Source organism: Agelaius phoeniceus, chromosome 7, assembly GCF_051311805.1.
Source record: "Agelaius phoeniceus isolate bAgePho1 chromosome 7, bAgePho1.hap1, whole genome shotgun sequence".
Lineage (NCBI taxonomy): Eukaryota > Metazoa > Chordata > Aves > Passeriformes > Icteridae > Agelaius > Agelaius phoeniceus.
Window position 1 is genome coordinate 50028754 of NC_135271.1, and position 12682 is coordinate 50041435.

Here is a 12682-nt window from a genome sequence, read left to right on the forward strand (position 1 = left end):
GCTCTCAAAAGCAAGGTGGAAGTTTGGGGATATTGCTAGGAAAACGCCATCTGTGGATCTTCCCAATGGGGAATAGCAATCCAAGGGTAGGGAGAAGGGGATTGGGAGCCACAGTCTGGATCATGGGAATTGCTCTCAAGACCAAGGTGGAAGTTTTGGGATATTTCTAGGAAAACCCCATCTATGCCTGGGTCTTCCCAGCAGGGAGTAGTCCCAATCCAAGGGGTTGGAGGAGCAGGACTGGGAGCCACAATCTGGTCTGGATCATGGGAATGCTCTCAAGAGCAAGGTGGAAGTTTTGGGATATTTCTATCCAATAGAAAATTGGATAGAAATATCCCAAATATGTGGATTGCAAGAGGGTCTTCTCAGCAGGGAATTGCAGCAATCCAAGGGTAGGGAGAATGAGCTACAGTGCACTCTGGATCATGGGAATTGCTCTCAAAAGCAAGGTGGAAGTTTTGGGATATTTCTAGGAAAACGCCATCTGGGGATCTTCCCAGTAGGGAGTAGCAATCAAAGGGTAGGGAGAAGGGGATTGGGAGCCACCATCTGGATCATGGGAATTGCTCTCAAGAGCAAGGTGGAAGTTTTGGGATATTGCTAGGAAAACGCCATCTGTGGATCTTCCCAAGGGGGAATAGCAATCCAAGGGTAGGGAGAAGGGGATTGGGAGCCACAGTCTGGATCATGGGAATGCTGTCAAAAGCAAGGTGGAAGTTTGGGGATATTTCTAGGAAAACGCCATCTGTGGATCTTCCCAGCAGGGAATTGCAGCAATCCAAGGGCAGGGAGAAGGGGATTGGGAGCCACAGTCTGGATCATGGGAACGCTCTCAAAAGCAAGGTGGAAGTTTGGGGATATTTCTAGGAAAATGCCATCTGTGGATTTTCCCAATGGGGAATAGCAATCCAAGGGCAGGGAGAACAGGATTTGGAGCCACAGTCTGGATCATGGGAACGCTCTCCAGAGCAGGGAGGAGATTTTGTGTGCGATTCAGCCCCAGCCCACGAATTCCCCTCCGCCCATCCCCGCCTGTCCCCGGCGCGTTCCCATCCCGCTCTCCGTGAACAATTCCCGGTTTTCCGCGCCGCTCCCGCTTTTCCAGAGGCGCACGTTCCTGCACATCATCACGCAGTCGTGCCTGACGCTGGGCAGGGTGGAGGACGGCTCCCAGGGCCCCACGGTGGAGGCCTGCGACGGGAGCGCCCTGCAGACCTGGAGCCTGAGGAATTACTCCCGCCTGGAAGTCTTTAGGAAGGTTTACTCCAGCCCCACTGATTACTTCCTGTAGGGCCGTCGGGACTGGGAGGAGAGCTGGGATGTGGTAAGGAACTGCCAGGGAATCTTCCTGCTCCGGGCTCTGCTGGAGGAGCCCGGTGGAGTTTCTGTCTTGTTTTAGTTTTGGGTGGAATTTTTTGCACTTTTGAAATTTTTTTTTTTTTTTTTTGGCGGTTTCGCCACTGTTCGTTTTTCATGGAATTCATAGATCTTCATGGAATGTTTCGAGGGAATTTTACGAGAATTTTTGAAACGCTTTTTCACACAGTTTTTCATCGTTCCATGCGATATTCCATGGAATTTTCCATTAAATTTTCATGGATCTTTTGTAGAATTTTCATATAATTTTCTAACACTTTTTTCATATAATTGTCGTACAATTATTTCATAGAATTTTCATACAATTATTTCATGAAATTTTCTTACAATTATTTCACAGAATTTTCATACAGTTATTTCATAAAATTTTCTTACAATTATTTCATAGAATTTTCATACAATTATTTCATAAAATTTTCATACAATTATTTCACAGAATTTTCATACAGTTATTTCGTATAATTTTTCATGGAGTTTTCATAGAATGTTGATATAATTTTTTGTAGAATTTTAATATAATTTTGATAGAATTTTCATAAAATCTCATGTTTTTCCCATCGAATTTTCATATAATTTAATATAATTTTTCATATCGATTTTTTCCTATAAAACAAGACAGAAGAAGATTTTATAGCTGTATGATAGAAAAGATGCTTAGTGTTAGCTCTTGTAGTTTTTAATAGTTATTAGTTACTAGTAATTATTAGTCTTAGTTATTGTTAGTTTTAATTGATTTTGGATGAATTAAACTCCCTTGATCTCTTGCTGTCACCATGATTGTTCCAATCTGCAGGAGCTGAAGATTTGGTTCCTATTCCAGGACATAAAACTAATTCCAGTTGCAAAATATTTTCTCAAAAAGGTTCCACTTTTCCTGGGATTATCCACAGACTTTTCCTAGAATTTTCCTAGAATTTGGTTTTTTAATAGATTTTTTTTTCCTGTACTTTTCATGGAATTCTTCCCATTCAGTGGAGTAGCACAAGGAGATGGGTGGTAGGAAAACCAAATTCCTTGTTGGAATTTCCCACCAGTTTAGTTGGAACAGTAGGAAAAAGTCTTTCTTTATATCTATATATATTTAATTTTTTATATATATGTGTATTTATTTTGTAATTTTTTATTTCTATATAAAATTAAAATATATAGGGCTATAATAGTTATAAATTTACACTCATAAACACCCATATATTTATTATGTAATATATAAGCATAACGCTGTATTTTTCAGTAAATATAACATTATATAGAAATATCATAAATAATGAACATAAATGGTGTTTGTGAGCCCTGAGAGCATCAGACTCTTGTGAAAATAATTCCTGATTTTCCTTCAGTTAGGAGTAGTCTTATTTTATTTTATTTTATTTTATTTTAACCTATATTTTATATTATTGGGTGCTATATTATTAGTATATTATTTTATAAATCGCATCTTTTATATTATTCTAGATTATATTATTTAATCTATTTTTAGTCCCTTAAATTTTGTATTCTATACTATTTTTTTTATATTTGGTTATATTGTACATAACATATAGTAATCTATATTATTTAATATATTATTTTTATATTCTTTATAATCTTATATTTAATATTAATTTATATAATTTTTCTATAATTTATTTAATTTATATATTTTTAAAAATATTATATCAATATTTATCCTCCTGGGTGAGCCCAAGACCTCAAGCATCTCCCACCATTCCAGCCCCTCTATCCCTGAGGAGATCCCAAGGTTTGACATCAGCCTGGGCTGTTTGGGATGAATTTTGGGATTAATTCTTCCTTTCCTGAGAGCTCCAGGATTTTCCTGCCCAGCCTGGTTTTCCCTGTTTGTTCCCTTGCCATAAAATCAAGCTCTGCTCCAGTGGATGATCTGCAGACAGGATTTCCACCCTGAAGCTCCCCATTCCCAGGGTTCTTGGGAGAGCTGGGAATGTTCCCCTGGAGAAGGGAAGGCTCCAGGCAGAGCTCAGAGCCCCTGGCAGGGCCTGAAGGGGCTCCAGGAGAGCTGGAGAGGGACTGGGGACAAGGGATGGAGGGACAGGAGCCAGGGAATGGCTCCCAGTGCCAGAGGGCAGGGATGGATGGGACATTGGGAATTGGGAATTCCTGGCTGGGAGGGTGGGGAAGCCCTGGCACAATCCCAGGGGATGGTGGTGGGAACGCTCCCAGCTCAGCTGGGACTGAACCTCTCTGGTGTTACTTAAGGACAGAGTTTCCTGTTTAACTTCCTGGGATTTCTCTGGGAATTTGTTCTCCCTGTGGAAAAGGTGGTGTTTTATTCCCTCCAGTTCGTTTTGTGTCTTCCTAATTCTCCCATCCCACAGAAATGGGGTGGGATCAGAGGAGGTGTCCCAAGAAGGGAACAGCAGCATTTCCGTGGAATACTGAGCAAATACGTTTCCATCAGCAACAAAAAATTCCTGCTCTGGTCCCAAACATTCCACGTATCCATGGCTGTGGAGACCAAACTCCTCCATCCAGCAGCTGTGCCTTGGGAATACAAGATTTCCTTGGAATTCCCTTCCCTTTGCTGAGGGGTTTGTTGGAGCTGTCCTGAGGGGTGGTGGGGCTGTCCTGGAGCTCCAGCAGATTTGCTCCAGTGGCCAAACCTGGCCTGGAATGCCGGGAAATTGCAATTTCCCAGGTGGAATTCTGTGGTGGTGTTCACAGGGGTCCCATGATGAGGAAAGAGATGAGAATCTTGACTCTGTGTTTCAGAAGCGATTGATTATTTTATTATATATATATTAAAATGATATATTAAAACTATACTAAAAGAATAGAAGAAAGGATTTCATCAGAAGGCTAGCAAGGAAAGGAATGGAACGATAATAAAATCTTGTGACTGACCAGAGAGTCCGAGACAGCTGGGCTGTGATTGGCCTTGAATTAGAAACAACCACATGAGCCCAATCCCAGATGCACCTGTTGCACTCCACAGCAGCAGATAATTTTGTTTTTCTTTTCCTCTGAGGCCTCAGCTTCTCAGGAGAAAAATCCCGGCAAAGGGATTTTTCGGAAAACATGGCGGCTGCAGAATTCCAGTGGGACGCTGTGTTTTCAGCAGGAATTCTCTGTCCCCCCTCTTGCAGAAGCTCACCCTGAGGCACCTGAACAGCAACCAGTGCCTGGCGGAGCCGTCGGACGAGGACCGGCTGGTGCCCACCGTGCGCGACTGCGGCGGCGGCCGCGCCCAGCAGTGGCTGCTGCGCAACATGACCCTGCCGGCGTGATTCCCACCGCATCCCGCTGCTCCCGCTGCTCCCGGCAGAGTCACCGGGGGCTCCTGGGGCCGCCCTGCCCTTGGGACTCTCCAGGGGATCCGGGATCTGCTGGGGCCGACGGCAGCGGGCTCCAGGTCCCAGAGGCAGCAGCTGGCCCTGGAGAAGCTGGGGTAGGGAGGCGTTGCTGTCACTGCAGAGATTCCAGAGCCATCAGCTGACCTGGGAGGAGTTGGGATATGGAGGCATTGCTGTTACTGCAGAGACATCATCTGACCTTGGAGAAGTTGGAATAGGGAGGTTTTGCGTCACTCCACAGGCACCAGTTAACCTTGGAGAAGCTGGGATAGGGAGGCGTTGCTGTTACTGCAGAGATTCCAGAGACATCATCTGACCCTGGAGAAGGTGGGGTAGGGAGGCATTGCTGTCACTCCAGAGACATCATCTGACCTTGGAGAAGCTGGGATAGGGAGGTGTCGCTGTTACTCCAGAGATTCCAGGGGTATCAGCTGACCTTGGAGAAGGTGGGATAGGGAGGTGTCACTGTCACTCCAGAGATTCCAGAGACATCAGCTGACCTTGGAGAAGGTGGGATAGGGAGGTATTGCTGTCACTCCAGAGATTCCAGAGGTATCAGCTGACCTTGGAGAAGGTGGGATATGGAGGCATTGCTGTCACTCCAGAGATTCCAGAGCCATCAGCTGACCTGGGAGAAGCTGGGATAGGGAGGTGTCACTGTTACTCCAGAGGCAGCAGCTGGCCCTGGAGAAGGTGGATAGGGTGGTATCACTGTCACTCCAGAGATTCCAGAGGTATCAGCTGACCTGGGAGGAGTTGGGATATGGAGATGTTGCTGTCACTCCAGAGATTCCAGAGACATCATCTGACCTTGGAGAAGTCGGGATGGGGAGGTTTTGCTGTCGCTCCAGAGGCACCAGTTGACCTTGGAGAAGCTGGGATAGGGAGGCGTTGCTGTCACTCCAGAGATTCCAGAGACATCATCTGACCTTGGAGAAGTTGGGATATGGGGGCATTGCTGTCACTCCAGAGATTCCAGAGCCAGCACCTGACCTTGGAGAAGTTGGGATATGGAGGCGTTGCTGTCACTCCAGAGATTCCAGAGGCACCTTGGAGAAGCTGGGCTATGGAGGTGTCACTGTCCCACGTCACCAGGGAGAGGTGGCCCAGCCTGAGGGCCCTGTGGCCCCAGCTGGCACTGGGAGCCATCCGGGGAGGTGTGGTCCGAGCTGCTGGGATGTGCTGGGCTCTCCTGGAGGAAATCCTGGGGGATCTCGGCTGTTCTCTCGTGCCCAGTGGGATTCAACAGCACCAGAGCGTCCTGGGTTGTGCTGGGATAAAACAGGACCCAGTGTTGGGAGAACCAGGCCAAGAGTGCACCTCAGCAGGAATTCCAAGAGATGAGGCCACAGGAGACGCGCGGATGCCGAGGGGAAGGAGTGACACCCGTGGGACCTCAGGGTGGCATGGGGGGAGCTGTCCCCTCCTTCCATGGGAATGGAGCTGGACCTGGGGCTCGGGGGACACCTGGAAGGACCAAAACTGAGACCTCTGGAGCTCGGAGGGTCTCCATCCCTCCATGCCAACACATCCATGAGTCCCTGCACCCAGCTCTGTCCCCGGATCCGCTCCCAGCTCTGCCTCCAGGCCTTCCCTGGAATCACAGGGGCTCCTTTCTGGTTTCAGGAATTTGGGGGCTCAGTCCTTGCGTGGGTGTGGCTGTTCCCAATGTTCCCAAAGCGCTGCTGGCCCTCAGGAGCTGCTCCCTGCTGGCATGTGGGGACAGGGACATTCCTGTGGGAGCCACCCCAATGCGGCTGTGGCCCTCTGGGCTGGGATTTTGGGAATTCTCACTGCCCAGGGTTCAGGAGACTGAAATCCCAGGGCAGCGGGATCCCAGCACGGGTAAGTGGGGAAATGTTTCCCAGGATTTCCCTCACAATTCCCCAGAAATCTCTGTAAATGCACTGGGTCATTAAAAATGCTGGTATTTTCTGTATCTGCTCTGCTGGTTCTGGATTCATCCTGGGGTTTATGGATGGTGTAAATGACAGAGGAGATTTGCTGGACACTGAGCATTAAAGGGGAAGCAGGAAGGGAGTTCAGCTGGGACAGGGATTGCTGGGCATCCATGGAGCTGGAATATCCTGGATTAACTTGTATTTTGGGGTTCATCTCTAGCCTCCTGCTCATCCTCCGAAAATACAAAATGTGGTTTAAAAGATCCCCCAAAAAGGGAGAGGTTCTGTTCTGCTTCGTAAAAAGAGCAGGAAAACGTCAGGATGAAGTTTAAACAGGAATTTCCACGCAGGAGAAGAGGAATCCATTATTTATTTCACCTCCTTCCTGAGGGCTTTGGCCCTGGGTGGGTTCTGGGGTGGGAAGGAGGAGGTGGGGAATGAGCTGGGGACAGGGACAGGGCGGTGCCACCTCCCTGTGGAGCACCCCTGGCTCCAGAGGGGGACAGCTCCACATTCCCAACAAACGCTGCCCTGTCCCTTCCCAAGGCTCCTTGACATCAGAGCTGGAGCTGTTCACAAAACCAGGATTTTATAAATAGAATTTCTATATTAATACATAATTCTGTAATTCATCCTACACTGCTGCAGTGCCCTTCAATCAACCAAATCACAAAAGGACTAATTAACGACTCATTTAATGAGATTCCCCACATCCAGAGTTGCTTCCTTGTCCAAAAACCATGGAAAAAGCCCAACTAAAATCCCTTTTCTCAGTAATTCCCTGCTCCAGGTTGTCCCTGCAGGTGTCTGGGGGGTTGGAGCTGCAGGTGACACCAAACCCTGGTGCGGCCCAGCCTCCCCTGCTGGTAATTAAAGCCTTTAGAGGTAATTAACTGTTCCTGTTAATGATGGGCTGCGGAGCCTGGGAATGAATCACCCAATAATCCCTTTGGGAGGGATGAATGCAGGCATGGAGGTATTTCCCCTTTTTTTTTGGAATTTCTCAGAAATGTTAATAATTAGGATTGACAGAAAATTACAGAGAGGGAACCAACCTCCATCTCATTTCCCTGGAAATCTGATTTATCCCTTTTTTTTTGGGATTTATTTAAGGGATTTAGGGATTCATCCAGAGGGATATTAGGATATTTTTTAGGTCAGGAATATCCTGGTGCTGGTGCCGTGACTGCCTGCTCCAACTCCCATTTCAAACTGGAAATGATTTTTCCAAGGAAAAACAGCAGGATCTGCCCTCAGATCCACATCCAAGCAGTGGGATTGGCAGAGACAGGTTTGGGAATGTATCTGTTCATTCAGGGAACACATCATGAATTTCATCATTTCATTTGTCATCGTCCCCACATCAGCTAAAGCCTGGGAAAGCCTCCAGGTGCTGAAATCAGGGAATTGCAGGTAAGAAATGGAATTACAGGGAAAGGAGCCCCAGAGGGAGCTCCTGCCCAGGTGAGTTTAAATGGATCTAAACACAAACCTCGGGCCAGGGATGGGAAAGCTGGGATGGCAGCAGGCAGGGGAAGGTTGGGTTTGTGGGATAATCGGCACAGGGAGGACGTGGAGCTGCTGGAGAGTCCAGAGGAGCCATGGAGCCAGGCTGGGAGAGCTGGGAATGTTCCCCTGGAGAAGGGAAGGATCCAGGCAGAGCTCAGAGCCCCTGGCAGGGCCTGAAGGGGCTCCAGGAGAGCTGGAGAGGGACTGGGGACAAGGGATGGAGGGACAGGAGCCAGGGAATGGCTCCCAGTGCCAGAGGGCAGGGATGGATGGGACACTGGGAATTGGGAATTCCTGGCTGGGCTGGGATTGCCAGAGCAGCTGGGGCTGCCCCTGGATCCCTGGCAGTGCCCAAGGCCAGGATGGAGCAGCCTGGGATGGTGGAAATGTCCCTGCCATGGCAGGATCAGCTGGGAATTCCATCATTCCAGGGGAACGGCTCTGCCAGGGCTGCCTGGAGCAGCCTCCTGTCCCCAGGACCCTCTGGGGGACGCTGTTCCATGTCCACCACTCCTTCCCCACTGCCACTATTCCCTCATCCCACCCTGGCTGGCAGAGCATGCTGGCAGTGCTGGGAATCTGCTCATGCCCCTAAAAGCAAGGAGGATTTTAATTGCAGTAATTACAGGGAATGGCTCCCTTTGGATTGTCACTGTCACATTGGGATGGATCACAGGGAATCTTTGCCCAATTCCAGCTCAGGGAGAGGCCTCTGGGAAAACAGGAGGGATAGAGGAAGGAGAAATAGGAGAGGGGAAGCTGGCAAGGCTGCTGGGTCTGTGAGCCAGGAGGGTTCTGGCAGCATGGCCAGAGTTTGGGATGAATTCCATGCAAAATTTCCTTTAATTGGGTGGGAAAATTAACAGGCATTGTGTCAATCACAGGAAAAAAGGCTGGGGAACAGGAGAAGTTGAATAGAAATATAGAATAGAATAGAAAACAGAAAAGTGAGAAAACTAAATTAATTTTCTGGCAAAAAGAAAAAAAAAAAGCTAGAATAGAAATGCAGTGGCCAGAAAAAATCCTTGGGAATCTGTTCTGAGGAAGGTGAAGGGATAATGGTTAAAATATGAGGTGTGGCTGGGCTTTATCCCATGGTCAAAGCTGCCGATCCGAGTTTTTTCTGGAGCTGCTGGCAGCAGTCCTGGAGCAGGAGTGGTGAGGAGCACCCTTGGATCCAGCCTGGCCCTTTGGAGCATCAGCAGCCCCCTTCCCACCCAAACTGCTCCGTGATTCCCTGGATTTATCCACATTTTGGGGCTGGTTTCCTGCTTCCCACCGGTCCTGGATCAGGGCTGAGCTCTGTGGCTTCTCTCAGGGGAATTCTTCCCAGGTGGAAGGGGCTGTGTCCCCTCTGTGTCCTGCAGTGCTGCCTGGCTGCTGTGGGGATCTAAACAGCTCAAAAACTTAAAATCAAATGTAATGAAGGTAAAAATGGGATGGGATGGAGTAGAATGGAATGGAATGGAATAGAATAGAATAGAATGGAATAGAATAGAAGGAAGAATAAGAATTAAAATGGAATAGAAAACAAAAATAAATTAATAGAATAGAATAGAAGGAAGAATAAGAATTAAAATGGAATAGAAAACAAAAATAAATTAATAGAATAGAATAGAATAGAATAGAATAGAATAGAATAGAATAGAATAGAATAGAATAGAAGTGCCCGACCTCCTCGGCCCCTCCTGGTTGGTTCCGTGGGAGCTGGAGCCGCTCCGAGGGAGGAGGAGGGATGGAGGCCCGGGGGAGGATGCTGGGGAGAGAGGAAGATGCGGAGGAGGAGGAGGATGATGCCGGGGGAAGCGAAGGATGCTGAGGATGAAGATGCGGAGCGCACCGAGGCTGCGGAGGGCGGGGTGTGCGCGGGGTCGCTGAGGCGCGCAGGGGCACGGGGGGTGCGGGATCCAGGGGCGGTGCGGGATCCAGGGGCGGTGCGGGGGGCGTGTCGGGAGTGTCGCTGCGCGGGGCGGTGCGGAGGGCGGTGCGGGATCCAGGGGCGGTGCGGAGGGCGGTGCTCGGGGGGTGTCGCTGCGCGGGGCGGTGCCGCCCTGCCCGGGGCCGCTGCCGGCGGCTCCGCGTGGGAGGCGGCGGCGCCGGGCGGAGGCTCCGCGGCCGCGGCGCGGCGGGGCCGGGCGGGCTGCGCGGGGCTGCGCGGGGGATGCGGAGCTGAGCGGGGCTGCGCGGAGCTGCGCGGGTGTTGTGGCTGCGCGGATCTTGCCGGCTGCGCGGGGTGTCGGTGGCTGCGCGGACCGTGCCGGCTGAGCGGGGTGTTGTGGCTGCGCGGAGCTGTGCGGGTGTTGTGGCTGCGCGGGTTTTGCCGGCTGCGCGGATCTTTCCGGCTGCGCGGGGTGTCGGTGTCGGTGTCTGCGCGGGTTTTGCCGGCTGTGCGGATCTTTCCGGCTGCGCGGGGTGTCGGTGTCGGTGGCTGCGCGGGGTGTCGGTGTCGGTGGCTGCGCGGGTTTTGCCGGCTGTGCGGAGCTGCGCGGACCGTGCGGGCTGCGCGGCGCTGCGCGGGGCTGCGCGGAGCATGTCGGCGCTGCGGCGCAAGCTGGGCGATGAGTACCAGGTGGTGAGCACCTCGGCCAGCGGCGGAGGCCTCCCGCCCCCGCGCAGCGCCCCGCGCGGGAAGCGCCAGCGCTTCGTGGACAAGAACGGGCGCTGCAACGTGCAGCACGGCAACCTGGGCGGCGAGACCAGCCGCTACCTGTCCGACCTCTTCACCACGCTGGTGGACCTCAAGTGGCGCTGGAACCTGTTCATCTTCATCCTCACCTACACCGTGGCCTGGCTCTTCATGGCCTCCATGTGGTGGGTGATCGCCTACATGCGCGGGGACCTCAACAAGGCGCACGACGACAGCTACACCCCGTGCGTGGCCAACGTGTACAACTTCCCCTCCGCCTTCCTCTTCTTCATCGAGACCGAGGCCACCATCGGCTACGGCTACCGCTACATCACCGACAAGTGCCCCGAGGGCATCATCCTCTTCCTCTTCCAGTCCATCCTGGGCTCCATCGTGGACGCCTTCCTGATCGGCTGCATGTTCATCAAGATGTCCCAGCCCAAGAAGAGGGCGGAGACGCTGATGTTCAGCGAGCACGCCGCCATCTCCATGCGCGACGGAAAGCTCACGCTCATGTTCCGCGTGGGCAACCTCCGCAACAGCCACATGGTGTCCGCCCAGATCCGCTGCAAGCTGCTCAAGGTGGGTGCTCCGGGGGGAAATTCCCTCCTGGAAAGGTGCCCGGGGCAGTGGGGGAGTCCCCATCCCACGTGGAGGTGGCGCCTGGGGATGTGGGAGTCTTGGTAGTGCTGGGAATGGTTGGGGTGGTTGGACTCGATGGTCTTGGGTGGCTTTTCCAGCCTCAGTAATTCCGTGGGGGCCCTGGCAGTGCTGGGCATGGTTGGGATGGTTGGACTTGATGGCCTTGGAGGGCTTTTCCAAACTCAGTAATTCCGTGAGGGCCTTGGGAGTGCTGGGAATGGTTGGATTCCATGGTCCTGGGTGGCTTTTCCAGCCTCAGTAATTCCATGGAGGCTCAGGAAGTGCTGGGTATGGTTGGGTTCCATGGCCTTGGGTGGCTTTTCCATCCTCAATGATTTCATGGGTTCCCTGGCAGTGCTGGGAATTGTTGGATTCCTTGGTCTTGGGGGGGCTTTTCCAACCTCAGTAATTCCATGGAGGCCCAGGTACTGCTGGGAATGGTTGGATTCCATGGTCCTGGGGGGCTTTTCCAACCTCAGTAATTCTGTGAGGGTTTTGGCAGTGCTGGGGATGATTGGACTCCGTGGTCCTGGAGGGCTTTTCCCACCTAAATTCCATGGTTCTGTGACAGAACCGTGGCCCCACTGCCGCTTCCCCGGGGACATCCCAGCCCCTCTCCGTGTCCCTTGGAGGTCCCTTGCTCCTGCCCGTGGTTGTCCCCTCGTCCCGGGGGCTTGGAGCAGCCCGGTCCATGGAATGTGGCCCTGCCTGTGGCCGGGGGTCGGACTGGCTGATCCCAGATCGTGTTTTGGGTCCTGCCGCTGTCCCAGCATCCCTGCCCTGTTTTCCTGGCGCAGGGAACATCTCCTGGAGCCTCGGGCTGCGGGCTCAGCCATCAGCAGCGCATTCCCAGCCTCCTCGGAGATAATTCCTACATTCAGCGCAGGATTGGGATGGGTATTTATAGATTCCTATAAAATGCTCCGTTTCCCTGACAAGGAAATCAAATCCTTTATAGCTCCGAGCCTTCCGTGAGCCGGGAAGGAGAAAGCTCCGGGCATAATCCAGAGCTTTTTGGGCAGGCTGAACTTTATTGACGTGAGCTCCAAGGAAAGCGGAGTGCCAGGGTTAAAGCTGGAGCATCCCTGGCTCCGGAGCATCCCTGGCCCCGGAGGGCTGGGAGAGCCAGCGCTGGTCCGAGGCTCGCCCGGCGGCCGCGGATCCAGAGGGGATCGGGAATGGGAGTCGGGAATGGGGAATGGGGATGGGGATGGAGCCGGTGGGAGGAAGGAGCCGGCTCGGGGGGGGTTTGGTGCACGCGGAGCATCCCACAGGGACCCCCGGGAATCGGGATACCTGCAGGGGGGCTGGGCAGG

The 12682-nt window shown here is 51.8% G+C and overlaps 2 protein-coding genes across 4 annotated transcripts in view; both read left to right on the plus strand.

The window, feature by feature from the left end:
* Positions 1-6627, plus strand: part of GALNT13 (polypeptide N-acetylgalactosaminyltransferase 13) — a 50892-nt gene extending 44265 nt beyond the window's left edge. Inside the window, exons 13-14 of one of the 2 annotated variants that reach the window (XR_013183119.1) lie at positions 4482-5015; positions 5135-6627. Coding sequence is in view for 1 of the 2 variants with exons in the window: in XM_077181794.1 (XP_077037909.1) it covers positions 4482-4622 (141 nt within the window). In the remaining variant the exon portion in view is untranslated. Of the gene's footprint in view, positions 1-4481 lie in introns of both variants that reach the window. The other variant, XM_077181794.1, reaches the window with a different exon arrangement.
* Positions 6628-10132: 3505 nt separating this feature from the next.
* KCNJ3 (potassium inwardly rectifying channel subfamily J member 3) overlaps positions 10133-12682 on the plus strand; it is a 33808-nt gene continuing 31258 nt past the window's right edge. Inside the window, exons 1-2 of one of the 2 annotated variants that reach the window (XM_077181796.1) lie at positions 10133-10314; positions 10352-11306. In XM_077181796.1, the coding sequence (XP_077037911.1) occupies positions 10629-11306 (678 nt within the window). In that variant the 5' untranslated portion in view covers positions 10133-10314; positions 10352-10628. Of the gene's footprint in view, positions 11307-12682 lie in introns of both variants that reach the window. The other variant, XM_054636454.2, reaches the window with a different exon arrangement.